The sequence below is a fragment of the Parasteatoda tepidariorum genome, chromosome 7, assembly GCF_982258835.1.
Source record: "Parasteatoda tepidariorum strain Cologne lab strain chromosome 7, Ptep-v5.0, whole genome shotgun sequence".
Lineage (NCBI taxonomy): Eukaryota > Metazoa > Arthropoda > Arachnida > Araneae > Theridiidae > Parasteatoda > Parasteatoda tepidariorum.
In genome coordinates, this window is record NC_141761.1 from 76,270,970 (window position 1) to 76,288,044 (window position 17,075).

At 29.8% G+C, this 17,075-nt stretch overlaps 1 protein-coding gene across 2 annotated transcripts in view; it reads left to right on the forward strand.

The window, feature by feature from the left end:
• Nucleotides 1-16,693, forward strand: part of LOC107437999 (hemicentin-2) — a 205,549-nt gene extending 188,856 nt beyond the window's left edge. Inside the window, exons 5-6 of one of the 2 annotated variants that reach the window (XM_071183278.2) lie at nucleotides 307-366; nucleotides 16,059-16,693. In XM_071183278.2, the coding sequence (XP_071039379.2) occupies nucleotides 307-366; nucleotides 16,059-16,168 (170 nt within the window). In that variant the 3' untranslated portion in view covers nucleotides 16,169-16,693. The remainder of the gene's footprint in view (nucleotides 1-306; nucleotides 367-16,058) is intronic. The other variant, XM_071183279.2, reaches the window with a different exon arrangement.
• Nucleotides 16,694-17,075: the final 382 nt, after the last annotated feature.

A 17,075-nucleotide genomic window follows, 5' to 3' on the forward strand; every position in this document is an offset into this window, starting at 1 on the left:
TAATTATGTACTACCTTTTACCCAAAAAATCATAAATTATTAGTTTAGCGCATATCTATGAACAAACAACTTTTGAAGTAGGAAAATAATTATAATTAAAATCTTCTTTGAAAAGTCATTTTAATGTATAGCACTTTCAGTAACTAAAATGTAATTATTATATACTACCTTTTACCCCAACTTCTAATGTAAATTCACTTAAAGAGCGAATGCTTATTCGAAAATTAATATAATCAGCTTATTTCTTTAACTGTAGTTGTTAATTCAAGGCACTTTCTAATTTTGGTAATTTATCTTAAAATTTAGGGTCAACTTGGAACGCGGATGATGGTACACAAGGGGATGAAAATAACCATAATGTTAAAGGTCAGTCTCCTTATCTTCTTTTACGGTTAAGAGAAGTTGGGGTAATTTTTCATTTCTTACGACGACTTTCGAGACATTTGAATAGGAAATTTATGGCGAAAATAAGTTAATGGAAAACTTTGTTCTGAGTGTAGTCGGGTCGGTTTAAAAGGTTTAAAAGATTATTGTTATAAACTTGGCGAACAAAGAACACGGGGCGCGCTCAAAAGAGCAGAAAATCAGGGTCATGAATCGTGGTTGCCGGGAGAAAAGTGTTGCACCAAGCAGACTCCTCAATTCTGCTTTTAACATGTAAAGTCTATGGCGGGCTTGTCATACTTTGAATCGATTTTTCTTGTTCAAGAATCGGAGTGATCAATTAAAAAAAAATACTAATAATTTTTTCAATCTTTCCTATCCACGAAAATGTAGGTTAATTTTTTTTATCTTTATTACTTTTTGTAATATTGCCTTTGAAACACAAGTCACTTTCTACCTTTGAGTAAGGGAGGAAGGCAACTTCCACCCCCAAGTTCACTAATCTTCTCGGTGGGAGGTCTTGCCCCCTTTTGAAAATCTTTTTCTCTCTCTCTCTGTCCTTCTGAAGAACTGATATGGGGAACGCTTTAAAAACCGATAGCTTTCTCTTTAGTTATAAGCTTGTAATTTATTATGAAAATTATATTTGCTGATAATTCGTTCATTCTATATACATTTTATTTATTTAGTAGTAATAATTTTCTTGTTTTTATTCATTTTGAGAGTGGAATTTATTTTTTAAATACATTATTCCCCTTTTTTTAAACTTTGTTTCTTGTTTTTTAAAGATGTTTCAGAATTAAAAAAATTAGCTGCTGAATAAAGTGAGATTAATTAAAATCGAATAAATGACGTAAAGATCTTCCAATATGCTATAAAGCATCACAAAACCGCCGTTTTCCTTTTTTTTTTTAAAAAATATATCGTACACTCATTTGTAGGTTTAAAAAAACATTTACATTAAAAAAATTTAAAAGGTTCCAATTTTTTCATTCCGTAAATAGTTTTAATTACTCCAATAGCTGGGATAGTATGTTTTTTCACGGTAAGGAAAAAAAAATAGCTAGTACACAAGACCACGCATCATCCAAACATGAACAAGCACTTAACCCTGTTTTTAGGGCTTTAATGTAAATACACAAGAACACTAAAGTATTATGAAATTTTCATTTTAATCAGCAAATGAAGAAAAATATGAAAATACACGCATGTATTTTAAAATTCTTTAAAAAAAAAAAAGGGAAGTAAAAGAACATTAGTGGTCATAATTAATATTCACGAGAGAAAAATACAAACGGTATCAAAATATAATGAATCGATGCTTAGGAAAGCAACATTGAAAATATTGAAACCAGTTTGATTGCCAGATGAAATAAAAAGATTGAGAAATGTGATTATTATAAACACCACGAAATTTCATCACGATAAATTAAAAAATAAAAATAAGCTGTAATATTTAGAGTTAAGTTACTCTTTGTTACTTCAGACAGTCAAACTGGTTTTGATGTTTTCAGACCTGATTCCTTAGTTGATTCCCTAATCGGTAATTCCTAATTAATACACTTTTTAAAACTTTTTTTCGCAATATTCTAAAAATATATATTAAGAGTAGTAATTATGCAATATCTTATGTATTTAATAATGAGAAATTTTTCGAATTCATATTAAAAGTGTATAATGTAACTTTTATTCATAATTTTTTGCTAGAACAAAGTATGTAATCAATGTGTTATTTTAATTTCTCTTCCCTGACCCTCTTTTGCCATTCATGGAGAAGAGTTTTAGTAGAAATTTCTATACTGCAAACTTTAATTAGTGTAATTATAGTTAATTAAAATATAAGAAAACTAACCGTCATTAGCATTACATAAAGAGGAAAAACACGAAAACTTCCCAGGGTTAGCCAGCATGCCATCTATATGAATATATCTCCCAGATAACCATAATTTTCTGTATTTTTGTATTTAATAAAATTTTGTAAAGTAAACTTGTCTCAATCTGTTGTTATGTTGTAAGTTTTAATGAAAACCAATAAATGCCTTTTCTTTCAAAAATTTCGTTATCGTACTTTTTTATAAATTAATTTCGATTATTTTGATAAATCTTTATATTAATTACAGTGAGCAGTCTCACAAATCTATGTACTAAAATGTAAAATAACATAGAATTGTTTTATTTTGTTGTTTTTAATGATCCATCGAAATGATCTATTAGAAAAATAAATTTAAACTGTCACTTCAGCTTATTAGTCGAAAATGTTATAATTTATTTTTACGACAGAAATGATGGTATTTTTTATGAATCCTCAAAACTGAAATGAAAGAGTTACATCAATTTTCTTATAATATTACTTCTACGTTTAGAAAATTATAAAGCTTATCAAAGATAGTTTTTAAGGAATTTCTTAGAAATAAGTTATACTTTTGTAAGTTATTTATTTGTCCTTTTATTTACGACATTTACAAATAAAATGCGTTCATTACCCACTTTTACCATCATTCTTTGTTATTAGGGTTATAATAATTTTAAGTTAAAGGCCTAAAATTAAAAATGAAGTTCCTTTATTAAAGTAATCACAAGATATTACTTGATAAAAATTATTTGATAAAATATAAATACCTTTTAACAAGCAAAAGCTGATAAATAAAATATTTTCGCTTTTTAATAAGTTATGTTTTCCTTTATTCCTTTAAAATAAACTTCATATAAAACTGCGCTTTCAAAATGTGCAGTTTAATAAATTTATACTAAATAACTGCTTTAGATCAATAAGGAATTTCTTTTGTATTATTGTTAAATAATATCTTTGGCGATAAGTTTTTAAAGTAACTATAACTGAGTAGAAATAATGTAAGTAAAAATGATGAATATGAGTTTGTGGGTGAAGTTTTAAATGTATCCGAGCTAAATTATTTGAATAAGTTAAGTGATATAATCGGAATTTAGATCTGTCTTAATATGATTTAAAATTTTGTGATAATTAAATCGAATAGTTTTCAATTTTGATGTTTCAATTTGTTTGTGACAAATAACAAATAACCCCGGTGTTTATTTGTTAAGAATCAAATCAAAATAATAAACAATTCAAGATATAATTAGAAAAAGTGCATGTTAAATAAAATGATAAAACTATTTTGAAAATAAATAAAGTCGTTTTAGAGTTAAAAAAAATATTTTTTAAGTTTATCTTAGAAAGAGAAAAAGCATAATATAAGATGAAGAGTGAGTTTCTTCTGATATCTTTTGAAAGCTAGTTGACCCCCGCAGTTGACCCCTTCTGTGACAGTGATTAGTTTCGGGTTACTTAACACTCGCACCCCCACAAAAAATGTAGGGGAGACAGTGAAACGGGTTTTGGAGGTGCAATATATTTCGTCCCTTTTCGAACCTATCCTTACTGAAGGTTGGAATTGAAATGAAAAGGCCTCCTCAGGTATTCTTTGGCCAAGGTTATAAATATGTTAAGGATTATCTCGCAAAACTAATCAAGATTCAATTTTTTCAGTTGTTTTGTAAAATAAATTTTTCGTACATTAAATTTTTATTGAAGCGTTAGATAAACTTTTCTAATTACGTAGCAAATATTCTAAATCAGAAAACTATAGAAAGTCTAAATCAGGATTACAGAAAAATAAATAAAAGTTAGACAGTTAAATAAAGAAAGATCAATAATAAGAAACCGAGTAATACTATGAAAAATTCCATGCATTAATGTTATTATTTTTGGAAAGACATTTAACAGAAATTAAAATGAAATGTGTGTACATCACTTATTCGTAATGCTTCACATTTCCCTGGAAGAAAATTAATTTGAAACATGCTAATAAAAAAATGACGCAAAAATATAACTTCATTCTGTAGAATGAAATAACAAAAACTCTTATATTTTTCCATTAAAATTTTGTTTACATTTTTCGAAGCATTTATGTTTAAATAGCGCAACTACTGAAAAATATGTATTGGGGTTTTAAACGCTTTTTCATCATTGAAGAAAATTATTTAGGTCTACTCCCTGTAGATTTCTTTTTAATGGGTTATTATTCGGGTTGAATAATTTACTTGCCATCATTTGTATAACATATGTGTTTTTATTCATTAAGTAAGTAACAGTAACATTTTTTTTAAAAATAATAAATTTTTTAGCGACAACCGATATTTATTTTTAATTTATTTTTATAAGAAAAATTCAATTTGATATCAGAACATGATGCTCATATAAAGAACCTTACCTTCTAAAAATAATCTTTAAAAAAATGAAAATAATGCCTCCGAATTTTAAATACTAATAATGCGAAAGTAATTCCTTTTGTTCCTGAGTTATTAAATTAAATTATTGTTGTTCAAAAAATTCTTTGTAGAACGAAAATATTATTTTTTTTATTTATTTGCTTGCTTTAATTTGTGGTATCATTTAATAGTTTAAAAAAATTCCCAAATCAACTTCATTCCCAAAGCACATATATTTGAAAAAAGTAAATGAACACAAATGTTACGAAAAACAATTAATCATGCTTGTAAACTAAACTTCTTAGCTTCAACCGCAGCGAAAAGCTTTGTATAGTTATAAAAGTATAGTTATAAAACAGAAATTTTAAATTTAACTGAAACTTTCTGTTTTTATTTTAATATTGAAAAAAGTAGACGATCCATTTCCTTATCTTAAAAATCCACTCTTTTGCAAAGAAATATCAAAAAAATATAAGTTTGAATTTTGTTCTAAAAATTAAATAGATACTTATTGTAATATAATAATAATAAGTATCTAGCGAAGTAATTAGCGAAAGACATTATTTCTTTTTTATAAAAATTGCAAATTGAATTTGTAGTTAAATATATCAGAGAGTTTAGAAAAACAAATCGCTTACTGACCTAATATCTTGAAAGAGAACGCGTTCATTTATTTAGCTTCGTTATCTCGCGTCCCACGAGAATTTTATAAGTCAATTAAAAATATTCTCAGTTTTTCTTTTTTTTAAGTATCAATTTCTTTGAATGTACCCTACTCCAGAAATATCGAAAAAGTTCATCCTTGTACCCAATTTATGTCAGATGGCATCGTATTTTTACCATTTACTCATTCATACTCAACAGTATAAGAGGCAGAACACAAGAGAACAATCTCGATGACAAATGATTGCATTTCTGCCTCAATGACAGTTGCAAAATTAATGTCCATCCTAAAAGTGTATTCGAATTCTCTGAGGATGCTTTCCAATCTCGCAAACGCAATTGAATGAATAATATATTGGTCAATTTTGCATCATTGTGTTTAATTCTGAACCCATGAATCACGTCAACAGGATAATTATTCCGAGATCGCATGTGCATTACGTGCCGGTCATGCAATACTTAAAGATTAACATTTCTATTTAAGGACATTTACTACCTTCAATAGAAACTCAACTTTGATTATTCCGTCATTTATTATTTTTCTCCAAAAAAATTGTTTACAGACCCAATATCTTCAGAGAATACGTTCATTTATTTAGCTCTGTTATCCAGCGTCAAACAAGCACTTTTGTAAGCCAATTAAACACTTTTTCTCAGTTTTTCTTTACACTACGCAACGCATCAACTCCTCTGAATGGACCCTACTTCAGAAATATTGCAAAGGTACATCAATTGTGCGCAATTTACGTCAGAGTGCATCTTATTTTTATCATTTACTTATTCATACCAAACAGTATAAGAAGCAGAATACTAGAGAGCAATCTCCAAGACGAATGATTGCATTTCTGCCTCAATAACAGATGCAAAATTAATGTCCATCCTAAAAGTGTATTTGAATTCTCTGAAAATTCTTTCTAATCTCGTAGAGGTAATTGAATGAATAATATATTGGTTAATTTTGTATCATTGACTTTAATTCCAAACTCGTGCTTCACATCAACAGGTTAATTATTCAGGGAGAGCATGAACATTACGTGCTGGTTATACGATACTTTCGGAGGTAAATTCTTAATAATAAACATTTCTATTTAAAGACTTTTACTACCTTCAATAGCAGCTCAAATTTGCTTAGTCAATTATTATTTTTCAAAAAAATAGCACTGTTTCAATAAATTTACTATTATTTTTTTTTCTATATTTTTCAACCACTGAAAAATATTTTTAATTTCAGACATTGTTTTTTTTTTCATAACACAATTTACATAATTTTGCCCTACAAAGTTACTAAATTGCATAATTACATAAATTGCCCTACAAAGTTACTAAATTATACAAGAATTAAATGAGAATGCTTATTTAAACGATGAATTAATTCTGATATCAGTAGCCACAAAAAATACTAAATACTAAGGATTTTCTTAATCATCAGCTTCCCAACTTTTTTAAAAAAAGTAAACATTTATGTTAGTTAAGTCGAATTTGTACGGTAGGAGAACAAAAGAGCGATATTAAAAAATATTTTAGAATATTTGAAATATTTATTTCAAATATATATTTGAAATATATATTTCAAATATATATTTCAAATATATATTTCAAATATATATTTCAAATATATATTTCAAATATATATTTCAAATATATATTTCAAATATATGTTTTAAATACATATTTTAAATATATATTTTTATACTTTTAAATATATATTAAGTGTATATTCAAAATATATTTTTTGAAGATTGATAATTAAATTGTGGATGAATGAATTAATGTGTGAATGGGTCCGCCAACAGCGGGTGTGCCATATGGGTGTGACAGAAGACGACTTTTTGGCCATAGATGGCGCCACTGGAAAACTAGCACAATCGCGTTCCCTGCCTTAATAGCCTACGTCAACACCAACAACAGATATATATTTATTTTAAATATATACATTAAATACATATATATTAAATACATATTTGAAATATATGTTTTTAATATATATATATATATATATATATATATATATATATATATATATATATATATATATATATATATATATGGGTCATTCTCACGAAAACTGTCATTTTTCAGTTCAGAAAATCCCAAAAAAGTAAAGTGAATTAAAAGCTTTGAAACTTTTTATATTAATTGAAATATGTAATGGCATTATAAAGAAAGTATATATCCTATAAAATATACTTAATATTTAAATTAATTAATTTTTTAATTAATTAATTTATAATAATTATTAATTAATTAATTAATTTAATAACTTAATTCATTAATTTTTTAATTTATTTTTCAAATTAATTAATAAGTAAATTAATTATTTTCACTATTTAAAAAGTGAGGGAATGACACTAATAGTGAGGGAATGATATTTTATTTTAACACATGTTTTTATCTAAGTTACATCTACCTAAGGTTTGAAAATGATAACATACTAAGTATATCTAATATTTATTATAATTTACTCTTATATATTTAATAGTTTTTACAGGTTTGGGAAATAAAATTGGCTGGCGCGATTGAACAAAAAAAAATTTAATAATATACTCATCTTGAATCATTCCCTCACTTCAGCGTCATTCCCTCACTTTATACACTAGTGAGGGAATGACGAATTCAATAAAATTTAAAAATAACAGTTAGGCCTAATTAATTTTTGAAGTCAATCACATACAATTATATTCATACAAGAAAGCAACATATAATTATCCACTTTCTCGATGAAGTTGTATTTTATTTTACTCTAAAAAATGACATGAGGGAATGACAAATGTAAAAAATTTTACCTGTTTTGATTCATTCAAATTTATTCCACAGCAAGGCTTCTTTAAGTTGAAGATGGAAACATACTGCAATTTTGTTCTATGATGCCAGTTGTTAACTTCTGAAGTTTTTATTAAAATATTTTTATTCTAAGAAGATTGCAGGTGATAAGAGCATTGTTGTGAGGGAATGACGCGAAACACTGGGGACAAAGTTTAAAATAGTGCTGTGTTAATATTTTTATCAGAAATTAAATTTAAAACTGATTTTCTGAATTCTATATTTTAGTATTCTGAAATAAAAAACACGAATTTGTAAAAAAAAATTTTTTATTTCAGTAACAATTTTTTTCTTTTTTTAAATCAGCAGTGGGGACAAGTGAGGGAATGACATATTGGTATATTTTAATTACCTAAAGTAAATAAAAAATAAAAATTGATAATTTTATTTTTATTCTTTTGTTAGCTTGCATTTTTCTTCGTAAGCTGTAAAACAAACATAAAATATACTGGGGGCATGAAAATGACTGTTTTTGTGAGAATGACCCATATATATATATATATATATATATATATATATATATATATATATATATATATATATATATATATATATATATATATATATATATATATATATATATATATATATATATATATATATATTAAATATATATATATCAAATATATATATATTAAATATATATATATATATATATATATATATATTAAATATATATATATCAAATATATATATATTAAATACATATTTCAAATGTATATTTTAAATGTACAAAACCTTCTCAAATTTTAGCACAAAATTATTTCTTTTTGTGGTTCAATTGGGTATTTTTATAATTACAGTTTTTATAGATTTATGTAAGCAAAAAATAGAAAAACCTATTTAAAAAGAAAAGCTTTATAGAGAAAAGCATCCATAAAGCAATGATAATCGATAGATAATGGTAAAGTTTAAAAAAATTATACTTCAAGCACAACTTAAGCAAATAACTAAATAAAGGAAAAGAATAAAAGTCGTATCGATCCATACTTTGAAAACTATAGATAACTGAACAAAATAAGACTTTCTACAAATTCTGTTGTGTATGTTTAAAAAAAAATTTAAATATTTGAAACGAAATGTTGACTGACAAAAAGCAAAATTAAGAAAAAAAATCGAAAAATTATAGTTTTGGAATTAGTTCTCAAAGAAACTATTGCTGCTCTAAAAATCAGCTGTTCTGCTTAGTGTGAAAGTCGAGTTAACTCTCACCTTAACTTCGTGTTTACTCTCTGCGTTTCGATTGCAGAAATGTCCAACTCTCAAAAGATTTGAAAAAAAAAAATAAATTCGCTTTCAATTATTCAGCCTTGCTGTTACTGCAACATCAAATTAGTCCCAAATCTGTAATGAAAATAAGTTTGAGATAATAGACAATCAAACCAAAAAGCATAGGATTTAAGTTTCTTGATACAGCAAAAGATTGCAATAGCCGAGAAAAAAACTTAAAAACCATTTCTTAATTCTTAATTTTTCAATTTATGCTCTTTTGAAATAGAAAAAAATATGATAATTCTAAACAGCCGATTATAATTACCTACCGAAGTATAAATGTACAAAATAATTTAATACTATTGTCAGGGTCACGTGATGTAATAACACGCATTTTCTGATGTTGCGAGCTAAAAGCTTGATATTATAGATATGATCATTTTTTCTTGTTTTGGTTTTTTAAAGGATGGATGAAAAAGAATAATAAAAATGGTGAATTAGTTTTTGTAGAATTTTGCGTTATTTCTTTTGTAAAAGGTTACGACTGACAAATGTGCGGGGAAACCCCAATGGATTTCAAAATAAAAGATTGGTAGTTGTTTGTTCTATGAATTTCAAGTTGTTTGATGGAAGATAGTGAGTTATTTAGATTGTCTTGAAATTGGTTTAGGAAGTGGCATTTTTTTTTTTGTAAGAAGGTGCAGTTTAGAAAGTAGTAGGTGAAAAATGGCATTTTTAGGAAGAGCTTTAAAAGTAGATTTGAAGTGTTTGGCGGAAGAGTTAGGAGAAACGGCAACGGAAGACATGAGAGTTACCGAATTAAAGAAGATTATATTGGCAAGTACGGAGTACGAAGAGGAGTTTGTGAAGGAATTATTAAAAAGAATAGTTAGTGGAAGAGAAGAAATAAAGCGCCAACAAAAAGAAGATGAAATTAGGCGACAAGAATATGAAATTAAGCAACAGGAAAGGGAAGACGAATTAAAGCGGCGAGAACAGGAAAGGGAAGATGAATTAAAGAGGCGAGAACAGGAAAGGGAAGGTGAATTAAAGCGGCGAGAACAGGAAAGGGAAGATGAATTAAAGCGGCAAGAAAAGGAATATGAATTGGAGAGGTTGAAGATAGAAGCTTCATTGGTACATACTGGTACTATAGGAGAGACGAGCAGCTCTCGAAATGAAGAAACAAGAGAACATGTACCTGGTGGATTGCAAAAATTAATGCGTACTTTTGATCCAAAAGAAGGTGATATAAGTTTTTATCTAATATTGTTTGAAAGACAAGCACGAAGAGTCCATATAAAAGAAGAAGATTGGGTAACGCATCTTGTTGGATTATTGCCTCTAGAAATGGCGAATTTAATTGCAAGGGAGCCTGAAGAAAAAGCAAATGATTATAAACATGTAAAATGTATGTTATTGAAAAGGTTTAAATTGAGCCCAGAAGCATTTAAAATAAAGTTTAAGAGACATTGTAAAGCGGCTGAGAGCACTTGGCGAGATTTTGGATTTGAATTGGCGAACTATTTTAACGAATGGGTTTCGGGACTAAAAATTAATGATTTCGACAGCCTGAAACAACTTGTCATTGTCGAACAGATAAAAGAACGAGTACCTGGAGACATACAAAATCATTTTATTGATGAGTGGAGTAGAATTTGCTCAGTTGACACACTTGCTGAGAAGCTAGATGAGTACGAGAATGCAAGGAAATATAACCAAACTACTAAATTCATTGCTTCTCAACCATATAGGAACTTATACCGGGAAAAACCAAACAGGGTTAGTAGAAGATATCATACATTTGGTGAAGGATATAAACATGAGCATAACAACCATGGCAGAATTGATAAGCGGAGTTCTTCCCAAAATCCAGTCACATGTTTTAATTGTGGACGAGTAGGACACTTGGCACGATTTTGTCGAGATAATAAAGAGAGGAGAAGAAACATTGAAGGCAAAGTGGCCGAGGTTCAAGTATCGGAAGGGCAAGTATCCGAAGTTAAGGTACTCAGAAATGGAAATATCGAAAGCAAAGTAGTCACTGCAAGATTTAACGGTGAAGTCATGATAGGAAACAAAAAATGTAAAGGCGTTCAACCAAAAATAGCTGCCCTTAAGAAAGTTAGAATTTCATATAATGGAAATGAATACGAAGCTGTAGTAGATTCTGGTGCACAAATAAGTGTATTTAAAAACGATATAGTGGGTAAGGAAGTGGATTACAAAGGACATATAATACTACAACCTGCGTTTGGCGAAAGTCTAAAAGCTGAATTAAAAGAAGTGGAAATCGCTTTGGTAACGGAAGGATATATTACGCCTATAATTAAAACGATGATAGCAGCCGTCAATGGGTTAAATGCTGACATTTTGTTGGATGCTGAAACTTATGAGGCATTATTAGAACAAAAAAGAGTATACAATCCCAGTTTTACTGCTGCTATGCAGCTAAGATCAGATTCCCGAAAGGAGCAGTTATATATGAGTGCAAGTGACGGAGAAGAGCAGCAGGAGCCAACAGTAGGTGAATGCGGTGATAAAAAGAATGGAAATGAAACCGAACGATTCAAGATACAACAACAAAGTTGCGATACTCTCCAAGAAGCATGGAAATTGGGGAAGCAAAATAAAGGAGGGTATGTGATACAAAATAATATACTATGCCATGAAGAGCTGTTGGACGGGAATAGAATACAACAATTAGTAATTCCCGAAATTAGAAAAGGTAAAATACTAGAAATTGCCCACGAGTCAGTATTCGGAGCACATCTAGGAGCTCGTAAAACAATTCAAAGAATTAAATTTTCCTTTTATTGGCCAGGGATGGTCAAGGAAATTAAAGCTTATTGTAGCTCATGTCATGGGTGCCAAGGTAGAAGAGTTGTTCGTTCAGTAGACAAAATTCCGATAACACCTGTGTCACGTCCTGAACTTCCATTCCAAGTGGTGAACGTAGATCTAATTGGTCCTCTAGATCCAGTATCAGCACAAGGACATAAATATATCCTTTGTTTGATGGACCAACATTCAAGATGGCCTGAAGCAGTCCCGCTCAAATCGTTAACGGCAAGGAATACATGTGAAGCACTGCTCGAAATATTCTGTAGGACAGGAATTCCAGAAGTAATCGTGGTGGATAATGCGACAAATTTTACGGCAAGTTTAACGCAAGAGTTTTTGAAGGTTTTAGGAGCTTGTCCGCGATTTTCAACGCCATACCATCCGGAAGGGAACGGATTGATTGAAAGATGGAACCAAACTTTCAAAAATATGCTACATCACATTATTAGAGAAGTAGGAAGAAATTGGCATCGACACATACCATTTGTACTATGGGCTTATCGAGAAGTTCCAAATGCAACTACAGGAGTACCACCTTTTCTGCTAATGTACGGGAGAGAACCGAAAGGCCCGTTATCTATATTGAAGTCAATTTGGGCCGGAGATATGTTTTTACCTTTGAATATGAAAGGATCAGCGGAGGAATATTTAAAAGAGTTAAAAGGAAAATTAGAAATAGCAACCGAAAAGGCAAGGTTAACAAGTGATGTGCAACAAAGTAATTATGCCAAATATTACAATAGAAGGAAAAAATACCGGGAATTTGCGCCAGGAGATCAAGTACTTGTGCTAATGCATGATTCATCCAATGCATTATATGCCAGATGGATAGGTCCAGTAAAGGTAATTAGAAGAGTGAAACCGAATTCGTATTATTTGCAAATGCCTGAAGGAAATTTAAGATTATTGCATGTTAACAAAATGAGAGAATACAAAGCGAGAATTCAAACAGTTGGAGTTGTCTATGATATTGATGATGAATTTGGTGAAATATACGAAACACCAACTCTTCCTACAGATGTGGAAAGCTATGAAGCATTGAAAGGATTAAATTTGGATTACTTACCCAAAATGCAACAAAATCAATTGAAAGATCTTTTACATAGACGCAAAACGTTGTTTTCGGGGAAGATAAGGATAGCTAAAGTTGGGAAACATGCGATAAAGCTGAAAGCTGAGGAGGATACGATGAAACCAAAAACGTATAAGATACCAGAAAACTTAAAGGGGAAAGTGGATGCACAGATCAATGAATTGCTAGCGTTAGGACTGATTGAACCGGTGGTAAGTGAGATAGCACACCCGGTAGTATGTGTTCATAAGAAAGACGGAACAATCAGGTTATGCATTGATTTCAGAAGTTTGAATGCTCTTACCGTTCCGGATGCATATCCAATGCAAAATATGATGGAGTTGAATTTCTTAGTAGGAAAGAAGAAATTCATTACTGTGCTAGATATGTTGAAGGGATATTGGGCTATACCGATGGAGAACGGCAGCAAACACCTCACAGCATTCCGAACTCACCGAGGCCAGTACCAATGGAATGTATTACCCTTTGGATTAAGAAATGCTGCTGCAACCTACCAAAGAGCTATGTCTAAAGTGGTTCAGTCCATGTCTGATTTCACTTGTGCTTATATCGATGATTTAGCAGTATTTTCTGATACGTGGGAGGAACATTTGATTCATCTTGAAGAAGTTTTTAAGAGATTGGAATATTTTAATTTCTCCGTGAACTTGAGAAAGTGCGAATTTGCTAGACAAAAGGTTAAATACTTAGGACATATTATTGGTTCAGGTAAACATGCTCCTGACAAAGAACGAATAAGAGTAATACAGAAATTAGAGGCACCCAAAACCAAAAAACAACTGAGAAGTGCTTTGGGATTATGCAACTTTTACAGGCAGTATATTCCAAACTTCGCAAAGATTGCTCTTCCACTAACAGAGCTTACTAAAAAGAAAGTTCCTAATGAGATTCCTTGGAGCGAAGAAGCTGAGAAGGCATTCAAGGAATTGAAGACGTCGCTATGTAAGATCGCAGAGTTACAAGTCCCAGACATAGAGAAACCATACTACTTGCATACGGATGCGTCTCAAAATGCGGTCGGATGTTGTTTAGGTCAGTTAGATGAAGAAGGAAATATTCGTCCCATAGCTTTCGGTAGCCAGAAGCTGAATTCAACTCAACAGAAATGGTCTACAATTGAAAGGGAAGCTTATGCTATTATTTGGGCTTTGCAGAGATTTGAAACCTTACTCTGTGGTGCTAAGATTATTTTATTAACTGATCATAATCCCCTAGTATTTCTGACGAGTGCGACACCCCAAAGCCCGAGGTTGCAGAGATGGGCGTTAGCCATTCAACGCCATGATATTGAGGCAAGTCACATCAAAGGATCGAAACTTAGTAATGCAGATGCATTGTCCAGACTGTAAATATAAACTAAAATAAGACTCTGAACATTTTTTCCTATTATTATTATTAGGTGATTAAAGTAAATACCTAGTGTTAAGTTAAACCTAAGATTCAGTGAATATTTGGGTGAATGTGAAACATAGTTTGTTTATGTGTAAAGTGTGACCCTTAAATTATTTGCCATATTCGATCTTTGGATCTAATATGACTCTGGGGGGAAGGTGTCAGGGTCACGTGATGTAATAACACGCATTTTCTGATGTTGCGAGCTAAAAGCTTGATATTATAGATATGATCATTTTTTCTTGTTTTGGTTTTTTAAAGGATGGATGAAAAAGAATAATAAAAATGGTGAATTAGTTTTTGTAGAATTTTGCGTTATTTCTTTTGTAAAAGGTTACGACTGACAACTATATCAAATTTTTCTGCTTTTATTACGTTTTTGTAAAAACTTTTTCGACGTTGTTGGTCGATAAGCAGAAAAATAAGATTATAAGATTCCGATCTGATTTAAATTAATCGAAACTATTTTACTGATGATGAATATAACTTAATGGCTAATGACTCATACTAAACGTGTTCTAAACAGAACTATAATTTTAAAAACTAAGATTTCCGGAAGTAAAAAATTACCAAATGAATGATTTAAATGCAGTATAATTTGGTTTAATAATTTTTTTTCCTACAAAAATCTGGAAATGTAATTATTATTTACTATGTTCATTTTACCAGATTTTTTTTTCGCTGAGTAGGGTAAACGCACTTTATGACATATATTAAAATAAAATCCATTAATTCCCGTAATTAGTTCGAGATATTTATGCAAGAATGCCCACAACACTTCTAAAGACTAAAATACACTTTAAAATAATTCACAAAAATAATAACATACAACTGTAAAAAAACAGACACACTAAATACAGCATCCGTAAAACACATTTCACCATAAAATCCATTTTTGCAGTAGAATTTTATACCGTAATTTTTACTGTAATATTTATTTAATTTCAGTGATTGAGTGATCTCGCAATAAATATAAGTGTACATAATTTGCGACATATCACACTTTTTCTTTCGTAAAATTTTACGATAAGAAATATTGGTACCTCGAGTGCCTACACTTTTTAGCGTAATTTGATCTGGAACTTTTTAGTGTATGCATTAAACTATGTACTAAACTTTTTTTCTACATTGCGGCTTCTCTTTATATTTTAAAGATAAAATATCCACACAATTCTATTTAAAGGAAGCAAGTTTTTTTTACCTCATTGACTACTTTGAAAACTGTTAAGTAATAATTCATTAACATTATATTTATTATATCATGTTTAACACTTTATTACATAATAATCAAATCACATATTTACGTAAATATCTGATATTTATGTCAAAAATTGTTCTAAATATATCCATTTGTTTGACAGTAATAAAATAACTAATGTCCTCTTTCTCACAACAGCATCATATTTTTTTTTTCTTTCTCCAGGAGAAAAACCAGCTGCCATGCAACACGGACCTAACGGAAGCCATTTCCATGCTGAAATACCAGTTTTGCTGATCGGCTTTTCTGTTTTGACGAGCTTCTACCTGATATAAAGAACTTACAGTTACTCAAATGAAGAAATACTGCTATTTCTTCAGCTCATTAACAGGATACTCTAATGATATTCAAAAGTGGTGCTCTGATGGCCGGACATGTAACTGGATATACACCACATTCAGTATTACGTCACAGATTTCTTTTGGATGTCAAAGCGCATGTTGTCTCCATGTGTTATTGCTGTGATGAACAATAAATGTCATAAACACGTGACGTTTAGTGTGAAACAAGCCAGAAGTGAAAACTTCATTTGAATTGTGGAAAAGAGCTACTGAAACACGTGACTTTACTGATTTTTCCTTGATTTGCTAATATGTGAAAAATCTATTTTAAGTTTCATATTTATAATAGCAAGTATTGTGCTATTATGTTTTATGTATTCGGAGCAATGCGTTTGCTTAAAACAAATAATTGAAGGAAAGTGAAGTGAAAATATGTTTGAAAGTAAAAACTCCTTCTGTTTTATAGTTGAAATGGATTTTAAAAAAAATTCAGTTGTCCAGAAATGAAAGGATGAGGAATTTATGAGGGAAAAAACAAGAGCTAATGATGAGAAATAGTTTAAATACTAGCTATTAATGAGCTTAATTATCGTTCAGACATTTTTTTACCACAGCAGATAAAGGTTGGCAAATGGTTACTCTTAAAACAAATTGCATTTTTTGACTACACTTTGTGAAAAATAATGTTTCATTTCAAATTGTTCTTGTATTTATGCTCTTTCTAAAGTTCACAAGTTCCCTTTAGCTTTCAGATATATTGTCCCCAACATTGATATACCGCGGTATAAATTTCCTCGCCTTCTCTTTCGTATTATCTCACACCTAAGTTCATATAACAGCCATATTCTAGAAGATTCTGTTGAGTTCGTTTCCCACCTGGCTCACCATTATATCTCAAATA